The sequence below is a fragment of the Lynx canadensis genome, chromosome D4, assembly GCF_007474595.2.
Source record: "Lynx canadensis isolate LIC74 chromosome D4, mLynCan4.pri.v2, whole genome shotgun sequence".
NCBI classification, from domain to species: domain Eukaryota; kingdom Metazoa; phylum Chordata; class Mammalia; order Carnivora; family Felidae; genus Lynx; species Lynx canadensis.
Window position 1 is genome coordinate 31984046 of NC_044315.2, and position 13932 is coordinate 31997977.

Below are 13932 nucleotides of genomic sequence, written 5' to 3' on the forward strand. Positions count from 1 at the left end.
TGAAATATGCTTTCTTCCTGTATTAAACATACAGAGATACATGATAATGTCATGATGTCAAAGTATAATTTTCACATTACAGCTGAAAAAGGAATCTCATCTAAAAGAATAGTTTTCTATTCTTATATGGTCTTAAGAATATTGAAGCAGGAAACAAGTTCACAAACTTCAAAATTAGAGAAGTCCTTAAAAAAATCTAGTTTAACTTCATTTTACAGGTTAGGAGAAATGTTGGTTATTTTTGTGACCAAACCATTGTGAAACAACATGAGTGTATAAGCCCCAAGTGTTAGAGACTTCTAAATTTACATTTGACCATTAAAACTTTTTTAAATGTTTGTTTATTTTTGAGAGAGAGAGACAGAGCACAAGCAGGGGAGGACAGAGAGAGAGACACACAGAATCCAAAGCAGGCTCCAGGCTCTGGGCTGTTTGCATGGAGCCCAACACGGGGCTTGAACTCATGAACCATGAGATCATGACCTGAGCCAGAGTCTGACACTTAACTGACTGAGCCACTCAGATGCCCCAAGATTTGACCATTAAAAAATGGGATTGAAATCGAAGAGCAGAACCATAAACCTGACGTTGTAATTGTCAGTTTCTTTCTTTATGATTATTTCTGTGGGATAATAACAATATCTTAACTAACATTTACTTAGCCTATTATGTACTATTTTAAGCACTTTACAAGTCTTCTCATTTTAGTTCTCAAAACAACCACATGACGTACAGTTAGTTATCATTAAGCTACATTTTACACATGACAGAGTATTAGTAAGGGTACAGAATTTTCCCAGGGAGTCCCAATAGCAGGAAGCTAAAATGGGAATTTAAACTCAGCCAGTGAAGACACCGGGATGATAAAGGACTCAAAAACCTTTTTCTGTAAGTTGAAGATATTTTTACTTAGAAGATTGAGGGTGGTGGGGACATTGAGACCATCAAATATTAAGTCTTCTGTGGATAGAGTACATGGATTCCTTCATGGAATTTGGGCATAGAATGAGTTCCAAAGCTTATGTTCGATCCAGTATCAAGTATGTTCTCCTTTTTATGTCAGAGCTATGTGAAGATAGAATGGCTTTTCTTAGGGTTAAAATTTACCCCCTTGGGGCACCTGGGTGGCTTGGTCAGTGAAGCAGTGGTCTCTTGGTTTCAGCTCAGGCCGTGACCTCACTATTCACAGGTTAGAGCCCTGCATCAGGCTTCACACTGAAGGTGCAGGGCCTGCTTGGGATTCTCTTTCTGTGCCTCCCCTGCTTGCACTCTCTCAAATAAATTTGAAAAAACAACAACAAAAAAAACCTGCCCTCTCATCACAGTCCAAGCAGAGGTTACATGATTTTTTGGAAGGCTTGTGGTAGAAGGGAATTAAGGCAATAAGAAGGTAAATAGACGAGATCCACTTTGAGGCCCTTTGCTAATCCTGAGATTTTTGGATGATTAACTAAAGATCCCACCTAGAATTAATACCCATTTACTCTAAATGAGTTAAATATACTGTGAGAGTCATAGGCTTTCATAATACTTGGTTTCTTCAGAAAAACCAAGGCTTTCTGCTAGAGATGCTTCCAATTTCAGACCCACTTACATTTTGAGCAGGCCACTCAGTTGGTTAAGGATTAATGGTCTTTACTCTTAGTTTCTGCCTTCTTAATATTGTCACAGTAGGCTATGCTACTTATTCTTGTATTCTTAGAGCACACTAGGTTATCAGACTCGAGCATGCTTTTCAGTTACTAAGAGGATTTGTGAAATCAATTGCTAGGCCTTATTCCCAGATTATCTGACTCATTAGATCCAAAGTAGAGCCCAAGAATTTGCATTTGTAGCATATTCCCAGATGATGTTGATTCTGTTGATCATACTTTGAGAAACACCATTATATTACAGTAGTTTGGCCTACCCAAAAGACTGAGCTTTACAGGAGTAGGAACCAGACATTACTCATTTCTTTGCCCCCTACTCCCCAGCAATACATAGGGGCAACCGGTCTTAATTTTATAGAAACCACTACAGACTGTTACATTGCTGTCTTTGGCCTTGTTGATACCAGAAGTTAGGACTGAAAATTTAGAAAACTTCTAAAGCTTTAGGTTCAGATCAGTTTTGTTTTTTATGTTAAGTTTACCATTAGAAGCACAAAATCAAGATTCTGCTAGAATTATTTCACACAGTTCCACTCTCTGATATATACAAGTTTCTTTTTCTTTTTTTTTTTTGCCATTACTAGACTACATGGCTACATGTAAGAACTAGAATTTTACCTCTCTCTTCCTGGAAAAATGGAGGCTATTAAAATGTGCTAAGTTGTGTAAAGCAAACAGCAGATCTCAAACTGATTTCAAGTTCAGGAAGAGGTCCACATCTAGTCCCGTTAAAGTAATTTTTTTTTAACATTTATTTATTTTTGAGAGAGAGAGACACAGAGCATGAGTGGAGGAGGGACAGAGAGAGAGAGACAGAGACAGAGACAGAATCTGAAACAGGCTCCAGGCTCTGAGTTCTCAGCACAGAGCCTAAGGCAGGACTCAAACTCACAAACCGTGAGATCATGACCTGAGCCAAAGTCAGACACTTAACTGACTGAGCCACCCAGGCACCCACTGTTAAAGTAATTCTTAAGTTTAGGTTAAAAAAATGGAATAAGAAGAACTTGTGTTTTTTACCTACCCCTACCCGCACCCCTCAAGCTAGCAAAGAATGTCTTACTAAAATTTTAGCAAGAACTTTATTCTGGCAATTAAAATCATGAAAAGATGTCATTTAAGTTAAATTAAGAATGATTTGGTTCTTTATATGTTGCATATAGTTTTCGTCTTTGGTAGTAATCATAAGCAGCATTCTTTTTTTTTGTTGTTGTTTAATGTTTTTAATGTTTTTTTATTTATTTTTGAGAGCAAGGGAGAGACAGAGTGTGAGTGGGGAGGGGCAGAGAGAGGGAGACAGAATCTGTAGCAGGCTCCAGGCTCTGAGCTCTCAGCACAGAGCCTGACGTGGAGCTTGAACCCACGAACTGTGAGATCATGACCTGAGCCCAAGTCTGACGCTTAACTGACGAACCACCCAGGCCCCCCCATAAGCAACATTCTTATGTGATTCTTCTCTTTTTCTCTCCTCAGATATCCAGAAAGTGGTACTGTAGAAATAAATGTCAAGGATCTTCGACCACGAGCTAGAACGAATTTGAAATGGAATGAACTAAATATTGGTGATGTGGTAATGGTTAATTACTCTGTAGAAAATCCTAGTAACAGAGGATTTTGGTTTGATGCAGAAATTACTGCACTGAAGACCATTTCAAGAACCAAAAAAGAACTTCGTGTGAATATTATCTTAGGGTAAGATGCTCTACACTGATACCCTATAATTACTGAAGTAATCAAGGAATGTAATTCTTAGGTATTACTCACATGTTCCTCAGTAAAAAAGATGTAATCTATGAAAGATAAAAATTTACATACTAAAAGAGAACTATTTTATACAAATTCTTGAGATTTTTTTCTTTCCTTTTTTTTTTTTTTTTTTTTTTTTATAAGAATGGCCCTTAAATGTCTATCACTGCTTTAAGACTGGAGATACTATTTGAAAGCATCTTGGAAATAACTGAGTATTAGAGAAATCCTTGCTTACCTCACAGAGGATGTATGTTGATGTAGTAGCAGTGACCATCAGCCTAATCAGCTATCTGCAGTACTTGTAAGACTAGCTGAAATTTTCCTTCATAGTAATTTTCTTAAGTTTACAGAATTTAACAAGCTTAACGAAGAGAATTCAAAATGTAAAACGTCACCCAAAATGCCAAATTACTTAACCGCTATTTCCATCATTAATTCACTAATTTACTTTTTGAAAAGTCTCTTAAATTGTTTCTAGTTCTTATAATGTTTAAGTAAACAATCTTGGATTATGTATTTTGTGCTCTGCTTTTTTTGTAGAATGAATTCTTAGAAGAACATTTCTGTTGAGCAGTGGGGATTCTAGAATGACCCTGGCAGTTGTGCGTGTGTGTGTGTGTGTGTATATAAATATGTATGTATTTATATATGAAGCAGCCACACTAATGCTTGTCAAATTCTGATTAACAGAATTATTATATATAATATATATTGGATAGATAGTAATTTATATGTTAAATATAATGGCTGTGTTCTATCTTGTAACAAATCTGAGGTTAAGCATCTGCTTATGATTAGTAATACAAAGTAGGAGTCTATAAACTATAGCCTACTGGCTACCTGATTTTAGGAAAATAGTTCTTGGAATGCCTATCCATTTGCACATAATCTATGGCTGTTTTTGTATTGAAAAACATTGTTCAATGATTGCAATGCATACCATTACAGTAATGTGTACTGAAAATATAAGACTCCCTGGCCTGCAAAATCTAAAGTACTTACTTTCTGACTCTTGATGAAAAAGTTTGCTGACTCTTACAATAAAGAAAAATAATGTGAGGTGCTGATAATAACTTACACTTTAGAAAATGGTTTCTGAACTTTCTACAAACAGAATCACACTTCCAGGTAAAGATGTAACTCTCAGACTTCCAAGCAGCTTGAAATTCTGATAAGGATATAAATCATGAAGAAAAAGAAAAGGCATCTATATAAATTGGTTATATAGGGAGCCTTATAATGTACTTGAGTACAGGAAGTACAAAAACAGCATGTATACGTAATAGGAAGAGGTAACAGTACTCCTAGTATAGAGTAAAAAAAAAAAAAAAAAAAAAAAAAACCAGCTCACTATTTAAAAAGTTTTCCCTTAGTGATTCTGAAGTACAGTTAGAGTGGAGCACCCTGGCTTTAGGGACTAGAACTACAATTGAGTGGAAATTATAGATAGGCAAACAATTAGAACAATTATGTGATGCCTCTCCCAGTAGTGCAACATGCTGTCCTGTAACACGTTATGTTCTGTCATTTAAGGTTTTTTTAAAAAAATTTTTATTTAAAATTTATTTTATTACATTTGCTTATTTTTGAGAGACAGTGAGAGCATGAGCAGGGGAGGGGCAGAGAGAGTGGGAGACACAGAATCTGAAGCAGGCTCCAAGCTCTGAGGAAGCATTCAGCACAGAACCCGACGCAGGGCTCAAACCCACGAACCATGAGATCATGACCTGAGCCAAAGTCAGACACTTAACTGACTGAGCCACCCAGGCGCCCCTGTCATTTAAGTATTTACTAGATGTGTTAGGAACATGAGAGCCAAAAAGGAGCCAGTGTGGTATGTGGCTTGTGGATAGAATTTTTTTTTCCCCATGTTTAAAAGTCTTTTCTCATTACTAGAAAGAGTGGATAAAAAAATCAGAATGAAGGTATAAATGTATTCTGACGTTGATAGTTTGGAGCTGTTCCAAACTTTGCTGTTGTGACATTATCCCCGTGTTCTGGTGCTTATGTGCATTAATTTCTGTGGGACGCATCTTGTCTAGAAGTAGAATTGCTGGATTGTAAAACCTGTACATCTTTAATAGGTAGGACCAAATATTTAAGGGGCTGTATCACATTACATTTCTACAGCAGTATTAGAGGTCTCATTGCTCTGCATTCTCATCCACACTTAATTTTGTTAGACTTGAATTTTTGCTAATCAGGTGGGTGTAGAATAAAATAGTATATCATTATGGTTTTGATTCGTATTTCCTTGACTACTAAGGAGATTGATAACCTTATGTTTATTGTCAATTTAGATATCTTTTGTGAGGACTCTGTTCCAAACATAAATGTTTTGTTGTTACTAGGCAGTCTGTTATTAGGTAGTCTGTATTACTGATTTTTTTTATATTACTAATTTTTTAGGAGTTCTAATTGGGGGGCTTGGCCATTTCAGTTATGTGTAGAGAAAATATCTTTTATAGCTTTTTTCATGTTATGAATAATATTCTTAACCTTAAAACTATCTGAGGTGATGGAAGTTAACTTTTGTGGTAATCATTTGTCAGTATATGTATCTATCAAATCATTATGGTGTATAGTTACACAGTATATGTCAATTACATCTCAATAAAACATGGCATTGGCAGGGGAAAACCTTTTTCTGCCCAGAATGCATTATTATTTTAAGCAGCTTTGTGGTTTTATCTTTCTTTAGTAGGCCTTTAATCCATTTGAAGTAGGTTTTTGTGTACAGTGTGAGGGTTTGACTTACCTTGATATATATGGATAATCATTTTTCCTTGCATCATTTATTAAAAAACCCATTTTGGGGGGCACCTGGGCGGCTCAGTTGGTTGGGTGTCTGACTTCAGCTCAGGACATGATCTTACAGTTCGTGGGTTCGAGCCCTGCATGGGGTTCTGTGCTGACAGCTCAGAGCCTGTAACCTGCTTTGGATTCTGTCTCCCTCTCTCTGCCCCTCCCCCACTTGCATTCTGTCTCTGTCTCTCAAAAAATGAATAAACATTAAAAAAAAAATGAAGGGGTGTCTGGGTGGCTCAGTCAGTTGGGCATCTGACTTCAGCTTAGGTCATGATCTCACGTTTGTGAGTTTGAGCTCTGCTGACAGCTCAGAGCCTGCTTCAGATCCTGTGTCTCCCTCTCTCTCTGCCCCTCCTCTGCTTGTTCTATCAGTAATGAAAAAAAATTTTTTTTGACAATTAAAAAAAAATAAAAAGCCCATTTTTGAGGGAGAGAGGCTAAAATAAAACCCACTTTTCCCTCACTGATTTTCAGTATCCCCTCTTATCAAGTGACTATATTTGATGCATCCATCTGATGTCTGTTCTATACCATGGGTCTATGTTGTGTGTCCTGATAGCAGTTCCACACTTTAATGATATGATACAACAGGGCTTCCTACCTTGCTCTTCAGTAGTTCTCTATTTTCTTAGGTCTGTGTGCTTTTATTTGAATTTTCCAAGTCATCTTGGTAATTTAAACATAAAAACCATTGGGAATTTAATACGTATTGTGTTGACTCTAATCCATGAATGTGCCTGTTCTCCATTTATTTAGGTCTTTAATGTGTTTTTCTCATGTTTTTATTAGGTTGAACCACATAAAATGTCTTTGTAGGTTCAAAATAATTGAATGTTGGCAATTATATGGTAGATCCTGATTTAATGCCGTCCAGAGATCTGATCTTATATGGGTGTCTGTTATCCTTATTTAACTTCAGGTACTACTTGTTATTCCTGTAAATGGTATTTTTATTTCATTTTCCTTTATTAGTGGTATACAAGTAACCTTTGATCTTGGATCTAGTAGCCTTACTAGATTTATTAGTTTTAATTTACATGTCGATTTTTTGGGGAATCTTTATTATTATAATCATCATGTGTGAATTATGACATTTTTGTCTTTTGATTTCTTTTATTCACCAACTGCATTTAGTATGTTGTTGAAAGGAAGTGATGATAGCAGGCATCTTTTTTCTCCTTTATCTCTATAAAAAAAACTTTCAAAATCTCACCAATATCTATAGTGTTTGACATAAGTATTTTGTGGATACTTTGTGTGGGATTTTTGCATTGTGTTAATGACTAAGATTTGCATGTTAGTTTTCCTATTTAACTGTCCTTCACAAATTATTCAGATTTTATAAAATAATGAGAATATTCTTTATCTTATGGTGGAGTTTTGTTTCCTTTTCTTGAATGGTATAACTTCTCACTAAAGGCTTCTTTGTGGGAAGGATTTTTATAATTGGTTAATTTCTATAATGATCATAGGGCAATCCAGATTTTCTGCTTCTTGAAATAGAATTTTTTTTTTTTAAGGAACTTGATTTTATCTAAATTTTATTTAAACTTCAGCTTTGATACTCTCTATTGTATTGAAGGTGCAAAGGAAGTAGTAAATATAGGACATGATTTTTAATCTGCCTTGGATATTTGATAAGGGAACTAGGAGTTAAAGTTCATGCTTGTTCCTATTTTTAATCTGTGACTACTAAAAAGTGAATATGCTTAAACTGTCTAGCGATCAAATTCTATTTTTAGCTTATCATTTTCTGTTTATATTTTAGCTTTGAAAAAAATTCAGAACAAAAGTTTAGGAGTTATAAGTCCATTTTTCAAAATACTTTGTTCAGTTTCCATTTTGATGCATATTCATTTAATACCACATGAAGTTATATTAGTTTAGATATTTATAAGTAGAATTTGAGGGGCACCTGGGTGGCTCAGACCGTTAAGTGTCCAACACTTGGTTTTGGCTCAGCTCCTGATCTCAGAGTTTGTAAGATTGAGCCCAGAGATAGGCTTGTGCCCTGACAGCACCGAGCCTGCTTGGGATTCTCTCTCTCTCCCTACCCCTATACCCCTCCCCTGCCCCTCCTCCACTCATGTGCGCATGTGCGCTCTCTCTCAAATTTTTTTTAACAAAAACTTAGCCTTTAAAGACAAAAAAGTAGAATTTGAATCCTATAGGAAGAAAATCCTTTATCTAAAGCTAAAGTAAGCTATGGATGTACTTTATTTTCAGTGTCCTTTTTCTAGGGCTTTTTACTTACTAAATTTTATCCAACTCGTTTATCATCACATCTCTTTAGTGATATTCTTATTATTGTACCATTCTTACACACTACAATTTTGGTGTCCATATCAAGTTATAAATCAAAGTTTACTGTATTTTAACCATATTGGCCTCTTTGTGGTGCTTAATCATATAAACATGCTTCTGCTTCAGAGCCCTTGCCATTTGCTGTTCCTCTGCCTGGTCTGCTCTACGCATATCCTTATTTGGCTTGTTGTGTGTCTTGTCTTGGTTGTTTGTTCAGACATCACTTCAAAAGAAGCCTTTAATGTTGTATAACATTACATATGTACATGCAGGGCATTGAATTGTTTCCTTACGCTTTCTTTGTGGTATTGATTATCACCTGAGATTTCTCTCTCTTGCCCTACTTGTAGTAGTTTCCTGTTGTTGCTGCAACAAATTCATAAATTTAATGGCTTAAATAGTAAAACTTACCATTTTATAGTTCTGTAAGTCAGAAGTCTTATATGGATTTCACTGGACTAAAAGTGTCAGCAGAGATGTGTCACTTTTTGGAGAATCTAAGGGAGAATCTGTTTCCTTGCCTTTTCCAGATTTTACAGGCCTCCCAATGCCTTGGCCCATGGCCTACTTCTCCCATTTTAACGTTGCATATCTCTGACTCACTTCCCTCTTCTACTTTTAAGTTCCCCTATAATTACCTTGGGCCTACCTGGTTAATCCTATTTCAAGGTAATTAACTTCATCGTGTCCACAAAATTCTCTTTTGCCATGTAGTATAATATTCACGTGTTCCCGTACTTAGGGCATAGATATCTTTAGCACCCATTATTCTGCCTGTCATACCACTGAAATGTTAGTGCCTTGACTTTTGTTGGCTACTGTGTGCCAGGCCCTGTTCTAGGCATTAGTTATAATGAATATTAAGTAAATAGAGTATTTCATAGAATTGGAGATTAACGGTTTTCTTTATTTTACCATCTCAAATTAAAATATCTTGCTATTGGACCAAAGTTGGGTTCTTTAAGAGATTGAGTTTGAGTTTGCATCTACAAACCTGCATGAATCCTACCTTGTGGTTCAGTTCCTGGGATACTTTTTCTCCTTATACCCACTGATAACATTGAAATAGTCATGTTTATTTTTTATCTCTACCTGCTAGGTGGTTTATTTACCATTTATCTTAAACTAACTGTGAGAAGAGCCGTTTGGTGTCCTAGCTTTATTTGAGGGTGTTTCTCAGACGTCTCATCTCAAATTTTTTTCTTTTTTATGATGTCATAAAATAGTGTGCCTTATAGTTGTCTTCCATTTAGAGTCCTAACTTTGGGAGTTCTTCTTAGACTGCCCCATTGCAGGCCAGTTCTTTTTTGGTAGTACATAAACTAATGTATTTTATAATTGGTGGTTTATTAGATTCAGTTTTGGCTTCATCAGTTTTGTTCAGAGGAAATCGGTATGGTAAGCCTTCAACTGAAATGATAGATAAATGAAAAGGTGATTCTAGTTTTGAATCTGTTTTTGTGATATTTATTGTACCACCTAATGAAGTACATGGAAGGTTTCTGTTTCCAGGTAGGATGGAATAGCTGGCAGTAGATTAGCATTTTTACCTAAAACTAGAAGAGCCAGCTCAAATAACATTATCATCTGTTATGTTAATGACAGCAGAGAGGTAAGGAGAACTACCAGAGCCTATGACTCTGGAATGGGAAGAACCTTAGAAAGCAGTTGGTTTTTGTAGTTGCTTTTTGCCCTGGGAACCCTTGCTAATAATTATGGATGTAGAGCAGATCTAGTTGAAAGCAGCTGGGGGCAGGGTGGAGACTGAGCTTTTGGCAGATGTTGGGGATGTTTCACGCATATGGCCTGTTTTCCTCACATGACTTTTGCTAAATACTGGGGTTTTGCTGGGCAGGAGGCTAAAAATGTAAGTAAAAAGCACAGTGGAGTTTTCAGTAGTCTTCGAAGGCAAACAGATTTTGTGATCACTGGGTGAAATGGTCCCACAGAGTATACAAAAGGCTCTTAGTTGAAAACTGGATGGCTAAGACAAATATGTAGACTACATTTTGTAAACAGGCCTTGCCTCAGCATAGTTGCTGAATAAAATGTTAAATCACCACAGTATCTTCCCAGCACGAGGAAGATTGGTCTGAAGCCTCCTCTAATGTTTTATACTTATATTGTTGAATATTTTTGTTTGGTTTGATTACATCTTTATCTCGGCTTCATTTTTTATAATATGTTTTCATTAGAACTGTATTTCTAAGTTGAGAAATTTTTTGTCTGTGTTTTCAGATGCTGTTCCATTATGTTCTAGCTTACATTGTTTCTGATGAAACTTGGCTCATATTCCTTTTGTTTTTATCTTTAGTTTTCAGCAGCATTACTGCAATATGCGATTGTATTTTCTTTATATTTATCTTGCCATGGAACCAAAAGTATGCTACCAAAAGATAGGGCCACATAATCAAAAACCAGAAGAAAAATCAATAATAAAAATGGACCCATAGGTGATACTGATAATTCAGGTTATCAAACAGGATTTTAGAATAATTATGATTAATATGCTCAAGAAAATAAATGAAGATGGAGAATTTCAACTGAGAATTGGAATCTATAAAAAAATCAGTGGGAATCTATAAGATAATTACTCTAGAACTGAAAAATACAGTATCTGAAACTAAGACTTCATTAGATTGGCTTAATAGCAGAAGATAGGAGTAGTGATAGGCAAGTCAGTGAAAAATATCAAAACTGAAACATGGAAAAAAAATTATGAGAAACAACACAGCAAAGACTGTCGGACACATGGGACCTGGCAAAAGGTATGCATTACATCTATTTGTTGTTCCCAAAGAAGAGAAGGGTGAAAACAATATTTGAAAAACTAATAACTAGAATTTCCAGAAATGGGAGAAGATAGTCCAAATTGAAGCCCTGTGAACCCTAACCAGGATAAATACAAAGAACACACTGTGGCATATTGCAATAATGCTGCTGAAAACTAAAGATAAAAACGAGTATGAGCTGAGTTTTCATCAGAAACCGATGTAAGCTAGAACACAATGGAACAACATATGAGAACACTGATAAAAAATGTTAGAAATACATTTCTAATGAAAATAGATTACAAAAATGAAGCAAGATAAAGATGTTATCAAACCAAACCTAAGAATCCAAACCCTTTTGCACTGCTGGTGGGAATGCAAAATGGTGCAGCCGTTCTGGAAAACAGATGGAGGTTCTTCAAAAAATTAAAAATAGAACTACTCTACGACCCAGCAATCGCACTACTATGTATTTATCCAAAGGATACAGGTGTGCTGTTTCAGAGGAGCACATGCCACCCCAAGGTTTATAGCAGCACTGTCGACAATAGCCAAAATATGAAAAGAGTACAAATGTCCATTGACAGATGAATGGATAAAGAAGATGTGGTACATATTACTCAGCAATCAAAAAGAATGAAATCTTGCCATTTGCAACAACATGGATGGAACTAGAGTATATTATCCTAAGTGAAATTAGTCAGAGAAAGACAAATATCATATGACTTTACGCATATGAGGACTTCAAGATACAAAACAGATGAACATAGGGGAAGGGAAGCAAAAATAATATAAAAACAGGGAGGGGGACAAAACATAAAAGATTCTTAAATACAGAGAACAAACTGAGGGTTGCTGGAGGGTTTGTGGGTGGGGGGATGGGCTAAATGACAAGGGGCATTAAGGAGACACTTGTTGGGATGAGTACTGGGTGTTATATATAGTGGATGAATCACTGGATTCTACTCTGAAATCATTATTGCGCTATATGCTAACTAACTTGAATGTAAATTTTAAAATAAATTTAAAAAAAAATCCTAGGAAAAGAAAAAGACATTAAAAAAAAAAAAAAAAAAACCGGGGCGCCTGAGTGGCGCAGTCGGTTAAGCGTCCGACTTCAGCCAGGTCACGATCTCGCGGTCCGTGAGTTCGAGCCCCACGTCAGGCTCTGGGCTGATGGCTCAGAGCCTGGAGCCTGTTTCCAATTCTGTGTCTCCCTCTCTGCCCCTCCCCCGTTCATGCTCTGTCTCTCTCTGTCCCAAAAATAAATAAAACGTTGAAAAAAAAATTAAAAAAAAAACAAACCTAAGAATCCAATACCAACATACTACACTAAAAGAAATACTAAAGAGACATGAAATACAGGAAAGAAAAAACATAGGAAGGGTAACTGTATGAGTAAGTTCAAATAAACTATTCACAACACACAATAATAGTGAAGTTTAAAATATGTGTAAAATAAAATGCATGACAACCACAAAAGATGGAAGTTGGTAAATGAAGCTATGAAATTCTTATATGATCAGAGAAGTAGTGAGAACTTAAAAGTAGATTGATTTTTGCCTGGTATATTCTCTAAGAGCCACCACATTAAAGAAATATTTTAATACATAATTAAATATTAAAATATTAACAAATAGGGTAAAATGGAATAATTATTAGAATAATTCAAAAGAAAGCAATCAAGAAGAGTAAAAGAAACAAAAAGGTAGAGAAAATAGAAAACATACAGTAAAATGGTAGAAACAAACCCAGATATGTCAGCCATTATATTAACTATATGTGAGCTAAATATTAAAGATCAACAGAGGAGATAAAAACAAAACCCATATGCTGCTTATAAGAAAGACTCCTTAAATATGAAGTCACACAAGTTGAAATTACAAGGATAGATGAAATTCTAGAAAGATGACAACAGCATAGATTTTTAATCTCCCTAGATATTCTTATACAAACATAGAACAACTAAAATATCTAACCCGAAAGTCGTGGGCAACATTTATAACCATTCAGGGAATTGTGGTATCCCCTACAAACACCAAAATAGCTGGTGGGATAAATAACTGATAGCTATGAGACCTGTGTGGTATCAGCAGCCATACAAGAGGTAGGAGAGGGTAACTATAGCATATGTGATGAACCCAAGCTCACTGAAATAATAAAACTAGTTCAGCAAGCTGTTTTGAGAATAACAGTTATGGTGTTCATCTTTCAAAATAACCTGCAGTGATTCCTGCTTCCTGGTATACCACTTCAAGAACTATTAACAGTTTTACCAAAAAATGAACTGGATTTGATTAAGCATTTCTAAATGCAAGGGTTGGCCATTGTTTTGTGCAAAGGGCCAGATGGTAGCTTTAACCTTTGGCGGCCAAGTGGTCTCCACCATCACAACTATTCTGCCACTATAGTACGAAATGAACTATAGAGAATGCATAAATGAGTAGTTTTTCCAGTAGAACTTTATTTATAAAAATAGGCAGCAGACTAGGGTTTTTTGACCTCTACTCTGGATCCAACTATTAACTTACTAGAAATACAAATGATGGGGAAAAAACCTATTTAAACTACACTTTGGGAATGCACATATCAAAATCAAGTCTACGGGGAAACTCTATAGGACAAATGATAGCAGTTCTCCAACAAAT

At 35.8% G+C, this 13932-nt stretch overlaps 1 protein-coding gene across 2 annotated transcripts in view; it reads left to right on the forward strand.

Moving 5' to 3' along the window:
- The window catches only part of UHRF2 (ubiquitin like with PHD and ring finger domains 2), an 87668-nt gene that overhangs the window by 33350 nt on the left and 40386 nt on the right, over positions 1-13932 (forward strand). For both annotated transcript variants that reach the window (XM_030294294.1, XM_030294291.1), the window contains exon 4: positions 3126-3344. In XM_030294294.1, the coding sequence (XP_030150154.1) occupies positions 3126-3344 (219 nt within the window). The remainder of the gene's footprint in view (positions 1-3125; positions 3345-13932) is intronic.